Here is a 16,671-nt window from a genome sequence, read left to right on the forward strand (position 1 = left end):
CCTCCCCAGGAGCCAGCTTCTGTCTTGCTCACTCCACCCAATCTGTTCCAACCCCCTCTGGTATCCTCCTTTCTCTTTCCCTTTGCAATAACTCTGCCCATTGGGGCCGGTCTCCTTCTGAGGGCAGCTGTGCCCAGGGGAGAGGCTTCAGAGAAGGAGAGGTGAGTCTGAACCCGAGGCAGTGCAACCACCTGAGGGCTCCCCTGAGAACAAAGCAGGAAGGAGGTGGGGCTTCTGAGGAGGCAGCCTGGGAGGTGAATGTCACACTGGGGCTTTCCCAAACCAAGGCTGGAGAGAGGAATGGAGCCCTGGCGCCCCAACCCAAGGTACCCCTGCTCTCTGCTCGCTCTGTCCTGCTGAGCCCCCTTCTGCAGCCCCTCCTTCTGGCAGCCCTGTAGCCTGTGTCTCTGTCCTTGGCCTCCTCCTCCCCGCGGTCCCCCTTCCCTTCTCTCCCTCTCTGGGCTCCTTCTCCGCAGGACCCACTCCCAACTGGATCCTCACCCTGGTCCCGGGATGCTCCCGGGATTGGTTCTGAACGCACCCCTCCCGCCTCCCCCCCCACCCACCCCTGTGCCTCCCCCCCAGGCCAGCCTCTGGGTCTGAAAGTCTGTTGGGCATGTCTGGCCCTGCCTGTGCCGGGTGATGCCCACTTTCAGAGGCTTCCGGAAGTTCCTGTGCTCTGTTAAACGCTTCGAATCTAACCACAGGGTGGTCGAAGCAGTTGCTGGATTTCCTTTCAAGCACTTGAATCGATTTTCTCTCATATTTATGATGTGGTTTGAAGTGTAGGGGTTCGGAGTCGATGGCCGAGAAAACTCTTGAGACGTCTTGGGTGCAAAAACAGTGGTTTCATTATTTTTTAAATTTGTTTTCAGTAAAAAAAAAATTTTTTAATGTTTATTTATTTTTTGAGAGACAGAGACAGAATGTGAATGGGGGAGGAGCAGAGAGTGAGCCACAGAATCTGAAGCAGGCTCCAGGCTCTGAGCTGTTAACACAGAGCCTTACGCAGGGCTCGAACCCATGAACTGCGAGATCATGACCTGAGCCGAAGTCAGATGCTTGACTGAGTGAGCGATCCAGGTGCCCCCCAAAAGGTGGTTTTATTAAAGCATGGGGACAGGACTCATGGGCAGGAAGAGACACACTGGGGTTCTGAAGAGTGAATGATTATATACATACAGGTTGGGAGGGGGTTAGGGACAGCATAAGTCTCTAAGTTATTTTGGAAACAAGGTTTCCAGGACTTTGAGGGTCTAGCTGCTGTTAGGACAAGGTCATTTATTACTGTTCAGTAAAACTCAGTCATGAGACCCTTCACATGTATATCGGTCGGCCATATGTCTGGAGCATGATTGCCAACATACGTCTTGGGGGGTAGAGATAAAGGAGGTTCCCCAAGGAATTTGTATATGTTAAAGTAGACTTAGCAGGTCCTAGGGGTTGGGATAATGTTTAGCTAAGATTCCCTTTGGCCCTTAGCAAAGTGTCATCACTGAGGCAGCTGAGCTCCTAGAGGAAGGTCACTCTGCCTGTGCCAAGGACTTCTAAATGGGCCATCGGCAGTAGGAAATTGAAATTTTTTCTTCTGCCTTTGTTTCCCACATCATTTACAATACAATAAGCACAGTGTGAGGATAGCTCTCAGAGGCAAGAAGAGAAGTCATCTATTGCAAAGCTCTCTCCGCCACAGACGAGTACAGTAAAACCTTGGTTTGTGAGCATAATTTGTTCCGGGAACGTGCTTGTAATCCAAAGCACTTGTATGTCAAAGCGAATTTCCCCATAAGAAATGATGGAAACTCAGGGCGCCTAGGTGGCTCAGTCGGTTGAGCGTCCAACTTTGGCTCAGGTCACGATCTCGCAGTTTGTGGGTTCGGGCCCGGCGTCGGGCTCTGTGCTGATGGCTCAGAGCCTGGAGCCTGCTTCGGATTCTGTGTCTCACTCTCTCTCTGCCCCCCCCCCCCGCTCACGCTCGGTCTCTCTCTGTCTCAAAAATAAATACAACATTTTAAAAATTTTGTTTAAAAAAGAAATGATGGAAACTCAGATGATTCATTCCACAACCCCAAATATTCATGTAAAAATGATTACAAAGCTGTAATAGAATACAAAATAATAAGGAGAACACAAAAGAGAAAGAAAAAGAAACAAATTAACCTGCACTTACCTTTGAAAACCTTCGTGGCTGGAGCGAGGGAGACAAGAAAGAGGAGGGTTATTGGTAGGACAACTTTCACTATTACTAATGGATGTTGACTATAGTACAGTATTAATAAACTCTTGTCATAGACTGTATTTAATGCAACTGGCGATAAGGCAGCAGAGGAAAGGGTCTATATCCGCAGGCAGCCTCACCTGGAATGAAGCAAAGCATTCCTAAGCTTACTCTTGTCTGGAAAAGCAAAGGACTGTCCATAGGAACTTTGAAGAGACAAAAAACACATTAGTGTCGGTTGTGGGCACCTTCCAACGTTCTGAAAAATCACCCATTTCTGCCAAACACCCCTGCCTGAGACCGAGCATCTGAGCATGGGAGATGATCACCCACCATCCTGCAGCCAGAGAGAGAGAGAGAGACAGAGAGACAGAGAGACAGAGAGAAGAACCATTGGCTCAGTTGTGATCATGTGTCCTTTGGCATCGCGAACTACTCATATTGAAAGACATCACTCCTTTATCAAGTTAAACTTTATGAAAAATGTTTGCTCGTCTTGCAGAACACTTGCAGGACAGGTTACTCGCCATCCAAGGTTTTAGTGTAAATGCAGACTGTTCTCAACCTTACCCACAACCTAGGGGAGAGAGCTTCATGCTTCACGTTTGTAACTACCACCGGCATGCATCGGGAAGGAAGATGCCTTGGCTGGAAGGAATGTGCCTATTTAAAAGGAAGTAGAAAAAAAGACACATTTGGGGCGCCTGGGTGGCGCAGTCGGTTAAGCGTCCGACTTCAGCCAGGTCACGATCTCGCGGTCCGTGAGTTCGAGCCCCGCGTCGGGCTCTGGGCTGATGGCTTAGAGCCTGGAGCCTGTTTCCGATTCTGTGTCTCCCTCTCTCTCTGCCCCTCGCCCGCTCATGCTCTGTCTCTCTCTGTCCCAAAAATAAATAAACGTTGAAAAAAAAAAAAAAAAAAAAAAAAAAAAAAAAAAAAAAAAAAAAAAAAAAAAAAAAAAAAAAAAAAGAAAAAAAGACACATTTAAGACTGCATATGCTGCTGCAGCAGCCATGTAAGGTCCCTGCTGGAAATAACCTGTCTGGACAGGTGCCCCAGCTCCATCACTTACTAGCCGTGGACTTGGCTAGGCTGCTTCACCTGCCAGAGCCCCTGCTCCTGTCCCTCTAAAGTGTGGGTGTGACTCCCCCAGGATCTGGGAAGGAGTCGGTGAGTTCAGATATTTGAGGCACTTGGAACAGTAGCCTGAGCCTCCGAATTTAAGCATTAACCTGATACTTAAAAAGAAAAAACAAACAGGTGAAAAATCAGGAATGAATCGAACTGAGGTCTTCAAAAAGCTGTTCTTTTGGGATAGAGAAGTTTCTCTTTCTCTTTGCTATTTTTCTAATGGGTTGGGGGTAGGGCGGGCAGGAAAACACGAGTGTGTGTGCTACTGGAAGGAGCAGGGCCCAGGGGGCCCTAGAGGTGGGGTCCCTGTCCCTACTGTCCCTGGAGGCACGTCCCCCTTCCAGCCTGGAAAAGCAGCAGCACTGCGTAGGGCCCAGGAGGGCTGGAGGGAGCCACCGTGCCCAGGGCAGGCCACCCACCAGGGACAACTCCAGAGGGCACTTTCTGCATTTTCTGTTTTCTCTCCTTTACCCCCAGAAACCCAATGGACAGGATATATCCTAAAACCTTCTGTTTCAACTTTCGAAACCTGCTCTATGCTAATGGGCGGAAACTCTGTTATCTCTGCTTCCAAGTGGAGAGAGAAGACGACTTCTCGTATAATGACAGCGACCGGGGAGTTTTTCGGAACAAGGTACGCATCCCCTGCCCTCCTCCCCGGGCCCTATCAGGCAGGAGCAGAGTCAGGGGGCAGTGAGGAGAAGAATGTTATATGTAAGATGCCAGATGGGGGCTCTTAGTGGTGGATGCTCCTTCCCACGACGTTGTCCTAAGTCATGGACCCAATGAGCTCCCTGCTTGACCCTCTGGGAACCTGATACGGGATGGCATTTGACCCATCCCATGAGGCTCCTTCAGAGAGTCTGCTGGCATTCCGGCCATCTTCAAATCTTGTCCTGGACCTTGGCCTCTGGCAGTCTTGGATGACAGAGCATCTTTCGAAAGTCAGGGCCTGTTGGACACCATTGCCTTCTCTGCCCTGGTAATGGCTCCGTTGGTAGAGCCGTCCCCTGGCCACACGGCTGACTCCTCCGTTCCCAGGCCCCTGATCTCTCAGAGGACAGCCCACACCCCTCGTCCTGCCTACCCCTGGCCTGCTCCCAGCCACAGCCTCGATGTCCCTGGAAGGAGGTCACGGCACCAGTGACCAGCATCAGCAGTTGCTACAGCCAAGCCACCACCCTGCAGCCCTGTCCCCTAACCACTGCCACTCCTGAGACAGGTCCCACCATACCCCTGCCCTCTCCCCCCCCCCGATACTGCAGACTTTGCAGAGCCTGTTTCCAGGAAAGAACCATGATGGGCTGGGTCAGGGGTATGCTTCAGCAGTACTAACAGGTGAAAGGTCGTTTCACCTGTCCTAGTACCCGGTGTTCAAAGAGCTGAAGGCAATTAATGAAATTAGTATTGATAATGTATTAGGCAATATATCTAAGAGATTCTTTCAAATTGTAATGAATATAAAAATTCTTCGTGAGGTCGTTTACATTCTTCTTTTTTACTACGTTGTTGAAATGAGATGTGTATTTACACTTGCCCCCCATCTCAGTTCACACAAGCCACAGGTCAAGTGGTCTGAAGATGTGTGCAGCTAGCGGTTCCCCTGTGGGGCAGCATGGCTGTGTGACCCTCCCCAGGTGCCATCACCCAGGGAACCAGCCTAGACCCAAAAGGGCCTGGCTGAGGGCAGAATGGATGGATGGATGGATGGATGGTTGAATGGATGGTTGGATGGATGGATAGATGGATGGATGGTTGGATGGATTGATGGTTGGATGGATGGATGGTTGGATGGATGGATGGATGGATGGTTGGATGGATGGATGGTTGGATGGATGGATGGATGGATGGATGTTGGATGGTTGGATGGATGGATGGATGGATGTTGGATGGTTGGATGGATGGATGGTTGCATGGTTGGATGGATAGATGGAGGGATGGATAGATGGATGGATGGATGGATGGATGGTTGGATGGATGGATGTTGGATGGATGGATGGATGCATGGTTGGATGGATGGATGGATGGATGGATAGATGGATGGATGGATGGTTGGATGCATGGTTGGATGGATGGACGGTTGGATGGATGGATGGTTGGATGGTTGCATGGATGGATAAATGGATGGAAGGAGAATAGATGTTAGAATTGATGCATGGTGGATAACTATGGGAAGGGATGGCTCAAAAAAAAAAGACAGGGCAGGGAGAGATGGAAAGCAGTGATAAATCAATGAACGACATACCCCTGAGGCTCCTGCCCCTTTACTCCTCCTCCCACGGCACCCAGTCCTGCCACTTTGTCTGCTCTGCCAGCCACGAGTGTCCCTTTCTCTTCTCTACTTCTCCCAGGTCCATCCCTGGGCTCGATGTCATGCAGAACAGTGCTTCCTCTCTTGGTTCCGTGACCAGTATCCATACCGTGATGAGTATTACAATGTCACCTGGTTCGTATCCTGGAGCCCCTGCCCCACCTGTGCAGAGGAGGTGGTTGAGTTCCTGGAGGAGTACAGGAACTTGACGCTGAGCATCTTCACCTCCCGCCTCTACTACTTCGGCGACCCGAATTACCAGGAGGGGCTTTGCACACTACGGGATGCAGGGGTCCAGCTGGACATCATGTCCTATGATGGTGAGAGCAGAGGGGAGCTGGGGACCCAGACTGTGGGAGAGAGTAGTACCGAGCCAGGGGTGGGGGAGGATCTAGAATGTCCCCAGGGCGAGTGAGTGGGAGGAAACTGAGGCAAGACTGGTGGCACTTGGCAGGGAAGAGACAAGGCCCTGAGGAGGGGGGCACAGAAGGGTCAGGAGGAGAAGGCCTCCCAGGGCCCACATGACTGCTCTCTTCCCTCTTTATCTCAGATTTTAAACACTGTTGGGACAACTTTGTGTACAACAAGGGAATGCGCTTCCAGAGACGGAATCTGTTAAAAGATTATGATTTCCTGGCTGCAGAGCTTCAAGAAACCCTTAGGTGAGGGCGTCCTCAGCCCCCCTGCAGCTGCTGTTCCTTGCGTCTCCCACCACCGCACCTCCCTCCCCAGCGCCTCCGGTCCCCGCCCCACCCCACCCCCACTTCCTCCTGCGCATCCTCCCTCCTCCCTCAAGGCCTCCTTCTCCCCCATGAGGGAGCCCCCAGCCTGGTTCCTCCCATCTCACCACATTCCCCTTGTTGTTAATAAACTGAATGTAAATGGGCTTGAGTATGTCTAGCTGTGAGAATTGGAAGATGTGAGTAACATCCTTACCGGGGATGTGACTTATCAGAGAACCAGGGTCCTTGAGGACAGTGACCGCATTCCTCTGCTAGGGCTTCCAGAACAAAACCCCACAGACTGAGGGACGTCACGGCAGGTGTTTGTCTCCTCACAGCGTGGACACTGGAAGCTTGATCTCACTGGAGATCAAGGTGTCCCTGGGTCAGGCTCCTCCTAGGGCCTCTCTCCTTGACCAGCAGAGGGCCACCTTCTTGCTCCGCCCTGGCATGGTCTGTCCTCTGTGCTCACTGTGGGGAGCCCCTGGTGCCCCTCTGTGTGTCCCAGTTTCCCCTTCTCATAACAACATCAGGCAGATTGGATCAGGCCCATCCTAAGGGCCTCCTTTTAACAACCATCTCTTTAAAGCCTGTGCCTCAAATGGAGCCACATCTGAGGCTCCAGGGGTTGGGACTTTAGCAGTTGGATTTGGGGGACACACGGTTCAGCCTCTTGGAGCTAAGAGGGTGGGAAAGAGCAGGATCCTTGTTCTGTGTACCTGTCTCCTGGGTTCTGCCTGACCTGCCACCTCCCCGCCCCGTCTCACCTGCTTCCATTTCAGCCCTTGCCACCCTGGACCCCCCACCGCCTGTCACCGGGTCACCGCCACACTCATCCTGGCTCCCTTGTCCCTTCTCCCCTTTCCCACATGGCTGCCAGAGGGAAAGTTCTGGACAGGTTGCAGCCTGGGGATCAGGACAGAGAGTGAGCAAGAAATTAGTTATTAAGTAAACATTTAAATAAGTGTGTTTTATTTTTTTAAACATAGGGTTGGGAATGGGAGGACTTTTCCATAAAGCAGAATAAAAAGTGGTAGGTGGCTGAGAGTCAAGTTGGGGACACAGGGAAACAAGCAGAAGCATTAGAGGCAATAAAGCAGAAACAGAAACAGAAACAGAAACAGAAACAGAGGGAACACCTGGTCCTTCGACCGCCGAGCTGACTACCGCGTGAACTTTGGAAAGTCAGTGGCGGTGCCCCACGGGGTGGCCTGGACCAGGGCACGGTGAAAAGGAGAGGAGATCAGCCTAAGATGCTGGGATTCTGGGCAGACAAAAGCCAGGAAGGAAAAGCAGCAGGGCAGGTGTGCGGTTGGTCACATCCAGAAAATCACTGTGGAGATCCTCTTGGGTCCCACACGGACCCGTTGTTTCTTCCTGTGACCTTGGCCCATTAGGTGTGCATAGCGGTGACCCCCGACACTTGTCTCTTCACTCCCCTCCCTGTCTGCCCTGCTGCCTGGGGCAGAAGGCACGGTGCAGAAGAGTTCTGGCTGTTCAGTCTGTCCCACTGCTCTCCCTGTCCACGCGTCCTCCAAGCTGGGAGGCACCGAGGGCCACACCCGTGGACCACACGCCTCTCCACTGTCCTGGTCATGCAAACGGGCCCCCGTGGCCAGCTCACAATATCTGCTCCTTCTGGAGAAAAGAACAAGGCAGGAGGCCCATCTTAGAGATCCACAGGGGCCTCCGGGAGGTCTCGTCCAAGAGTCACTGTCGCGCTCTGGCACACCCCCCTTCTCTGCCCATCTCCGAGGGCTAGCGGGAGTTCTCCAGGCCAGAGCTGCAGGAGTGCTGTCACGAGGGAAAGGCGAGAAGGACTTTGAGCCTTGCTGCCCACCCTTAGTGCTTCTCGGGCCAGAGGCCGCGTAGCTGTCAACTTGAGCCACACCTGAGTGTGCAGATCTGATCACTCTCTAGGAAGGGCCCGGCGCATTCTGGAATCTTCCATTGTCTGGAAACTCTGGACACTGAAAGAGATGGGAGTGGAGGGGACGCCATTCCCGGGAATCCTCCAACTCTTGCCCACGCTCCTGTTACCCTCCCCCCTTGGGGCCATCCCAGGGCCGGTGGGCAGAATGAGGTGGTGTGGGGGCACCAGCCGGAAGAAGCTCTTTGGGGACTCGCATGCACGTGCGGTCTGGCCTGGGGTGACAGGTGTCTGCTCCAAGGCCTCCTCTTCCTGTCTAGGAGTCACCTTTCCCGGTTGCTCTTTGTTTGTCCATCTGGGGTCCTGGTGGACACGTGACGAGGCAAGCACACAGCTCACCGGATGCACGCTTCAAGCCCAGATCCCTGATCCCTGACCTGGGAGGCCTTTAGGGGCAGCAAGGGCCCTCCCCTTGTGCCCCCCACCCACTCCTATCCATGGAATAATGAGGAAGCAGGAGGAGCCAGGCCAGGCCCCCTGGAAGGCATTCCAGCTCGGCCATTGCTTTGCTGAGTGGCTCCAGAGAGTACCTTAGCCTCTCTGTGCTGGGACCTCATCTAAGATGGGAGGGCAGTGATCGGCCCCTCCCAAAGCTCTTGGGGGCTGTGGGAGAGGATGTGCTCAACACACCTGCCTTCTCCTGGAATGGGGATGAAGATCTGCAGGGCTGAGCCCTGGCCCTCCCTTTCCAGACACCCAGCGTCCTGCTGGGGGACTGAATGGCTCCTAAGGGTCACACAGTGGTGGACAGGAGAGGGCTCATGCCACTCAGAGAGCCCGCCCCTCCCCAGCCACCGGCTTCTGTCCTGCTCTCTCCAGCCAGTGTGTGTCCCAGCCCCCTCTGGCAAAGTACTTTCTCTTTCCCTTTTCCATAACCTGGGTCCTGCTGCCCAATGGGGCCCATCTCCTTCTGAGGGAGGCTGTGCCCAGGGCGGGGGGAAGGCCTCGGGAGAGCTGGCTCTGAGCCTGAGGAAGTGCAACCATCTGAGGGCCCTCCCACCCTTGGGGCCAAAGCAGGAAGGAGGTGGGGCTTCTGAGGAGGCAGCCTGGGAGGTCACTGTCACACTGGGGCTTTCCCAAACCAAGGCTGGAGAGAGGAATGGAGCCCTGGCGCCCCAACCCAAGGTACCCCTGCTCTCTGCTGCTCTGTCCTGCCGGGCCCCCTTCTGCAGCCCCTCCTTCTGGCGGCCCTGTAGCCTGTGTCTCTGTCCTTGGCCTCCTCCTCCCCGCGGTCCCCCTTCCCTTCTCTCCCTCTCTGGGCTCCTTCTCCGCAGGACCCACTCCCAACTGGATCCTCACCCTGGTCCCGGGATGCTCCCGGGATTGGTTCTGAACGCACCCCTCCCGCCCCCCCCCCACCCACCCCTGTGCCTCCCCCCCAGGCCAGCCTCTGGGTCTGAAAGTCTGTTGGGCATGTCTGGCCCTGCCTGTGCCGGGTGATGCCCACTTTCAGAGGCTTCCGGAAGTTCCTGTGCTCTGTTAAACGCTTCGAATCTAACCACAGGGTGGTCGAAGCAGTTGCTGGATTTCCTTTCAAGCACTTGAATCGATTTTCTCTCATATTTATGATGTGGTTTGAAGTGTAGGGGTTCGGAGTCGATGGCCGAGAAAACTCTTGAGACGTCTTGGGTGCAAAAACAGTGGTTTCATTATTTTTTAAATTTGTTTTCAGTAAAAAAAAATTTTTTTAATGTTTATTTATTTTTTGAGAGACAGAGACAGAATGTGAATGGGGGAGGAGCAGAGAGTGAGCCACAGAATCTGAAGCAGGCTCCAGGCTCTGAGCTGTTAACACAGAGCCTTACGCAGGGCTCGAACCCATGAACTGCGAGATCATGACCTGAGCCGAAGTCAGATGCTTGACTGAGTGAGCGATCCAGGTGCCCCCCAAAAGGTGGTTTTATTAAAGCATGGGGACAGGACTCATGGGCAGGAAGAGACACACTGGGGTTCTGAAGAGTGAATGATTATATACATACAGGTTGGGAGGGGGTTAGGGACAGCATAAGTCTCTAAGTTATTTTGGAAACAAGGTTTCCAGGACTTTGAGGGTCTAGCTGCTGTTAGGACAAGGTCATTTATTACTGTTCAGTAAAACTCAGTCATGAGACCCTTCACATGTATATCGGTCGGCCATATGTCTGGAGCATGATTGCCAACATACGTCTTGGGGGGTAGAGATAAAGGAGGTTCCCCAAGGAATTTGTATATGTTAAAGTAGACTTAGCAGGTCCTAGGGGTTGGGATAATGTTTAGCTAAGATTCCCTTTGGCCCTTAGCAAAGTGTCATCACTGAGGCAGCTGAGCTCCTAGAGGAAGGTCACTCTGCCTGTGCCAAGGACTTCTAAATGGGCCATCGGCAGTAGGAAATTGAAATTTTTTCTTCTGCCTTTGTTTCCCACATCATTTACAATACAATAAGCACAGTGTGAGGATAGCTCTCAGAGGCAAGAAGAGAAGTCATCTATTGCAAAGCTCTCTCCGCCACAGACGAGTACAGTAAAACCTTGGTTTGTGAGCATAATTTGTTCCGGGAACGTGCTTGTAATCCAAAGCACTTGTATGTCAAAGCGAATTTCCCCATAAGAAATGATGGAAACTCAGGGCGCCTAGGTGGCTCAGTCGGTTGAGCGTCCAACTTTGGCTCAGGTCACGATCTCGCAGTTTGTGGGTTCGGGCCCGGCGTCGGGCTCTGTGCTGATGGCTCAGAGCCTGGAGCCTGCTTCGGATTCTGTGTCTCACTCTCTCTCTGCCCCCCCCCCCGCTCACGCTCGGTCTCTCTCTGTCTCAAAAATAAATACAACATTTTAAAAATTTTGTTTAAAAAAGAAATGATGGAAACTCAGATGATTCATTCCACAACCCCAAATATTCATGTAAAAATGATTACAAAGCTGTAATAGAATACAAAATAATAAGGAGAACACAAAAGAGAAAGAAAAAGAAACAAATTAACCCGCACTTACCTTTGAAAACCTTCGTGGCTGGAGCGAGGGAGACAAGAAAGAGGAGGGTTATTGGTAGGACAACTTTCACTATTACTAATGGATGTTGACTATAGTACAGTATTAATAAACTCTTGTCATAGACTGTATTTAATGCAACTGGCGATAAGGCAGCAGAGGAAAGGGTCTATATCCGCAGGCAGCCTCACCTGGAATGAAGCAAAGCATTCCTAAGCTTACTCTTGTCTGGAAAAGCAAAGGACTGTCCATAGGAACTTTGAAGAGACAAAAAACACGTTAGTGTCGGTTGTGGGCACCTTCCAACGTTCTGAAAAATCACCCATTTCTGCCAAACACCCCTGCCTGAGACCGAGCATCCGAGCATGGGAGATGATCACCCACCATCCTGCAGCCAGAGAGAGAGAGAGAGACAGAGAGACAGAGAGACAGAGAGAAGAACCATTGGCTCAGTTGTGATCATGTGTCCTTTGGCATCGCGAACTACTCATATTGAAAGACATCACTCCTTTATCAAGTTAAACTTTATGAAAAATGTTTGCTCGTCTTGCAGAACACTTGCAGGACAGGTTACTCGCCATCCAAGGTTTTAGTGTAAATGCAGACTGTTCTCAACCTTACCCACAACCTAGGGGAGAGAGCTTCATGCTTCACGTTTGTAACTACCACCGGCATGCATCGGGAAGGAAGATGCCTTGGCTGGAAGGAATGTGCCTATTTAAAAGGAAGTAGAAAAAAAGACACATTTAAGACTGCATATGCTGCTGCAGCAGCCATGTAAGGTCCCTGCTGGAAATAACCTGTCTGGACAGGTGCCCCAGCTCCATCACTTACTAGCCGTGGACTTGGCTAGGCTGCTTCACCTGCCAGAGCCCCTGCTCCTGTCCCTCTAAAGTGTGGGTGTGACTCCCCCAGGATCTGGGAAGGAGTCGGTGAGTTCAGATATTTGAGGCACTTGGAACAGTAGCCTGAGCCTCCGAATTTAAGCATTAACCTGATACTTAAAAAGAAAAAACAAACAGGTGAAAAATCAGGAATGAATCGAACTGAGGTCTTCAAAAAGCTGTTCTTTTGGGATAGAGAAGTTTCTCTTTCTCTTTGCTATTTTTCTAATGGGTTGGGGGTAGGGCGGGCAGGAAAACACGAGTGTGTGTGCTACTGGAAGGAGCAGGGCCCAGGGGGCCCTAGAGGTGGGGTCCCTGTCCCTACTGTCCCTGGAGGCACGTCCCCCTTCCAGCCTGGAAAAGCAGCAGCACTGCGTAGGGCCCAGGAGGGCTGGAGGGAGCCACCGTGCCCGGGGCAGGCCACCCACCAGGGACAACTCCAGAGGGCACTTTCTGCATTTTCTGTTTTCTCTCCTTTACCCCCAGAAACCCAATGGACAGGATATATCCTAAAACCTTCTGTTTCAACTTTCGAAACCTGCTCTATGCTAATGGGCGGAAACTCTGTTATCTCTGCTTCCAAGTGGAGAGAGAAGACGACTTCTCGTATAATGACAGCGACCGGGGAGTTTTTCGGAACAAGGTACGCATCCCCTGCCCTCCTCCCCGGGCCCTATCAGGCAGGAGCAGAGTCAGGGGGCAGTGAGGAGAAGAATGTTATATGTAAGATGCCAGATGGGGGCTCTTAGTGGTGGATGCTCCTTCCCACGACGTTGTCCTAAGTCATGGACCCAATGAGCTCCCTGCTTGACCCTCTGGGAACCTGATACGGGATGGCATTTGACCCATCCCATGAGGCTCCTTCAGAGAGTCTGCTGGCATTCCGGCCATCTTCAAATCTTGTCCTGGACCTTGGCCTCTGGCAGTCTTGGATGACAGAGCATCTTTCGAAAGTCAGGGCCTGTTGGACACCATTGCCTTCTCTGCCCTGGTAATGGCTCCGTTGGTAGAGCCGTCCCCTGGCCACACGGCTGACTCCTCCGTTCCCAGGCCCCTGATCTCTCAGAGGACAGCCCACACCCCTCGTCCTGCCTACCCCTGGCCTGCTCCCAGCCACAGCCTCGATGTCCCTGGAAGGAGGTCACGGCACCAGTGACCAGCATCAGCAGTTGCTACAGCCAAGCCACCACCCTGCAGCCCTGTCCCCTAACCACTGCCACTCCTGAGACAGGTCCCACCATACCCCTGCCCTCTCCCCCCCCCTGATACTGCAGACTTTGCAGAGCCTGTTTCCAGGAAAGAACCATGATGGGCTGGGTCAGGGGTATGCTTCAGCAGTACTAACAGGTGAAAGGTCGTTTCACCTGTCCTAGTACCCGGTGTTCAAAGAGCTGAAGGCAATTTACAAAATTAGTATTGATAATGTATAAGGCAATATATCTAAGAGATTCTTTCAAATTGTAATGAATATAAAATTCTTCGTGAGGTCGTTTACATTCTTCTTTTTTACTACGTTGTTGAAATGAGATGTGTATTTACACTTGCCCCCCATCTCAGTTCACACAAGCCACAGGTCAAGTGGTCTGAAGATGTGTGCAGCTAGCGGTTCCCCTGTGGGGCAGCATGGCTGTGTGACCCTCCCCAGGTGCCATCACCCAGGGAACCAGCCTAGACCCAAAAGGGCCTGGCTGAGGGCAGAATGGATGGATGGATGGATGGATGGTTGGATGGATGGTTGGATGGATGGATGGATGGATGGATGGTTGGATGGATGGATGGATGGATGGATGGATGGTTGGATGGATGGATGGATGGATGGTTGGATGGATGGATGGTTGGATGGATGGATGGATGGATGGATGTTGGATGGTTGGATGGATGGATGGATGGATGTTGGATGGTTGGATGGATGGATGGTTGCATGGTTGGATGGATAGATGGAGGGATGGATAGATGGATGGATGGATGGATGGATGGTGGATGGATGGATGTTGGATGGATGGATGGATGCATGGTTGGATGGATGGATGGAGGATGGATGGATGGATGGATGGATGGATGGATGGATGGTTGGATGGATGGCTGGATGGATGGATGGACGGTTGGATGGATGGATGGTTGGATGGTTGCATGGATGGATAAATGGATGGAAGGAGAATAGATGTTAGAATTGATGCATGGTGGATAACTATGGGAAGGGATGGCTCAAAAAAAAAAGACAGGGCAGGGAGAGATGGAAAGCAGTGATAATCAATGAACGACATACCCCTGAGGCTCCTGCCCCTTTACTCCTCCTCCCACGGCACCCAGTCCTGCCACTCTGTCTGCTCTGCCAGCCACGAGTGTCCCTTTCTCTTCTCTACTTCTCCCAGGTCCATCCCTTGGCTCGATGCCATGCAGAACAGTGCTTCCTCTCTTGGTTCCGTGACCAGTATCCATACCGTGATGAGTATTACAATGTCACCTGGTTCGTATCCTGGAGCCCCTGCCCCACCTGTGCAGAGGAGGTGGTTGAGTTCCTGGAGGAGTACAGGAACTTGACGCTGAGCATCTTCACCTCCCGCCTCTACTACTTCTGGCACCCAAATTACCAGGAGGGGCTTTGCAAGCTATGGGATGCAGGGGTCCAGCTGGACATCACGTCCTATGATGGTGAGAGCAGAGGGGAGCTGGGGACCCAGACTGTGGGAGAGAGTAGTACCGAGCCAGGGGTGGGGGAGGATCTAGAATGTCCCCAGGGCGAGTGAGTGAAAGGAAACTGAGGCAAGACTGGTGGCATTTGGCAGGGAAGAGACTAGGCCCTGAGGAGGGGGGCACAGAAGGGTCAGGAGGAGAAGGCCTCCCAGGGCCCACATGACTGCTCTCTTCCCTCTTTATCTCAGATTTTAAACACTGTTGGGACAACTTTGTGTACAACAAGGGAATGCGCTTCCAGAGATGGAATCTGTTAAAAGATTATGATTTCCTGGCTGCAGAGCTTCAAGAAATCCTTAGGTGAGGGCGTCCTCAGCCCCCCTGCAGCTGCTGTTCCTTGCGTCTCCCACCACCGCACCTCCCTCCCCAGCGCCTCCGGTCCCCGCCCCACCCCACCCCCGCTTCCTCCTGCGCATCCTCCCTCCTCCCTCAAGGCCTCCTTCTCCCCCATGAGGGAGCCCCCAGCCTGGTTCCTCCCATCTCACCACATTCCCCTTGTTGTTAATAAACTGAATGTAAATGGGCTTGAGTATGTCTAGCTGTGAGAATTGGAAGATGTGAGTAACATCCTTACCGGGGATGTGACTTATCAGAGAACCAGGGTCTTGAGGACAGTGACCGCATTCCTCTGCTAGGGCTTCCAGAACAAAACCCCACAGACTGAGGGACGTCACGGCAGGTGTTTGTCTCCTCACAGCGTGGACACTGGAAGCTTGATCTCACTGGAGATCAAGGTGTCCCTGGGTCAGGCTCCTCCTAGGGCCTCTCTCCTTGACCAGCAGAGGGCCACCTTCTTGCTCCGCCCTGGCATGGTCTGTCCTCTGTGCTCACTGTGGGGAGCCCCTGGTGCCCCTCTGTGTGTCCCAGTTTCCCCTTCTCATAACAACATCAGGCAGATTGGATCAGGCCCATCCTAAGGGCCTCCTTTTAACAACCATCTCTTTAAAGCCTGTGCCTCAAATGGAGTCACATCTGAGGCTCCAGGGGTTGGGACTTTAGCAGTTGGATTTGGGGGACACACGGTTCAGCCTCTTGGAGCTAAGAGGGTGGGAAAGAGCAGGATCCTTGTTCTGCGTACCTGTCTCCTGGGTTCTGCCTGACCTGCCACCTCCCCGCCCCGTCTCACCTGCTTCCATTTCAGCCCTTGCCACCCTGGACCCCCCACCGCCTGTCACCGGGTCACCGCCGCACTCATCCTGGCTCCCTTGTCCCTTCTCCCCTTTCCCACATGGCTGCCAGAGGGAAAGTTCTGGACAGGTTGCAGCCTGGGGATGAGGACAGAGAGTGAGCAAGAAATTAGTTATTAAGTAAACATTTAAATAAGTGTGTTTTATTTTTTTAAAACATAGGGTTGGGAATGGGAGGACTTTTCCATAAAGCAGAATAAAAAGTGGTAGGTGGCTGAGAGTCAAGTTGGGGACACAGGGAAACAAGCAGAAGCATTAGAGGCAATAAAGCAGAAACAGAAACAGAAACAGAAACAGAGGGAACACCTGGTCCTTCGACCGCCGAGCTGACTACCGCGTGAACTTTGGAAAGTCAGTGGCGGTGCCCCACGGGGTGGCCTGGACCAGGGCACGGTGAAAAGGAGAGGAGATCAGCCTGAGATGCTGGGATTCTGGGCAGACAAAAGCCAGGAAGGAAAAGCAGCAGGGCAGGTGTGCGGTTGGTCACATCCAGAAAATCACTGTGGAGATCCCCTTGGGTCCCACACGGACCCGTTGTTTCTTCCTGTGACCTTGGCCCATTAGGTGTGCATAGCGGTGACCCCCGACACTTGTCTCTTCACTCCCCTCCCTGTCTGCCCTGCTGCCTGGGGCA

General features: G+C 52.5%; 1 protein-coding gene across 1 annotated transcript; it reads left to right on the forward strand.

Moving 5' to 3' along the window:
- Window positions 1–217: 217 nt before the first annotated feature.
- LOC115517736 (DNA dC->dU-editing enzyme APOBEC-3F-like) lies at window positions 218–15,374 on the forward strand. The gene is made up of 7 exons (XM_030320658.1): window positions 218–326; window positions 3,824–3,980; window positions 5,698–5,977; window positions 6,208–6,319; window positions 12,643–12,799; window positions 14,529–14,808; window positions 15,039–15,374. The coding sequence occupies exons 1-7, from the start codon at window positions 259–261 to the stop codon at window positions 15,152–15,154; spliced, it is 1,170 nt and encodes a 389-aa protein (XP_030176518.1). The 5' UTR covers window positions 218–258; the 3' UTR covers window positions 15,155–15,374.
- Window positions 15,375–16,671: the final 1,297 nt, after the last annotated feature.

Source organism: Lynx canadensis, chromosome B4 (genome assembly GCF_007474595.2).
Source record: "Lynx canadensis isolate LIC74 chromosome B4, mLynCan4.pri.v2, whole genome shotgun sequence".
NCBI classification, from domain to species: Eukaryota; Metazoa; Chordata; class Mammalia; order Carnivora; family Felidae; genus Lynx; species Lynx canadensis.

What these genes read in the sequence shown, in the direction of transcription:
- LOC115517736 (XM_030320658.1), top strand. Translation starts at nt 259, where the DNA reads ATGTCACACTGGGGCTTTCCCAAACCAAGGCTGGAGAGAGGAATGGAG. An exon ending in GGGGAGTTTTTCGGAACAAG is followed by an intron (nt 12,800 to 14,528) that starts GTACGCATCCCC and finishes TACTTCTCCCAG; the next exon opens with GTCCATCCCTTGGCTCGATG. An exon ending in GGACATCACGTCCTATGATG is followed by an intron (nt 14,809 to 15,038) that starts GTGAGAGCAGAG and finishes TCTTTATCTCAG; the next exon opens with ATTTTAAACACTGTTGGGAC.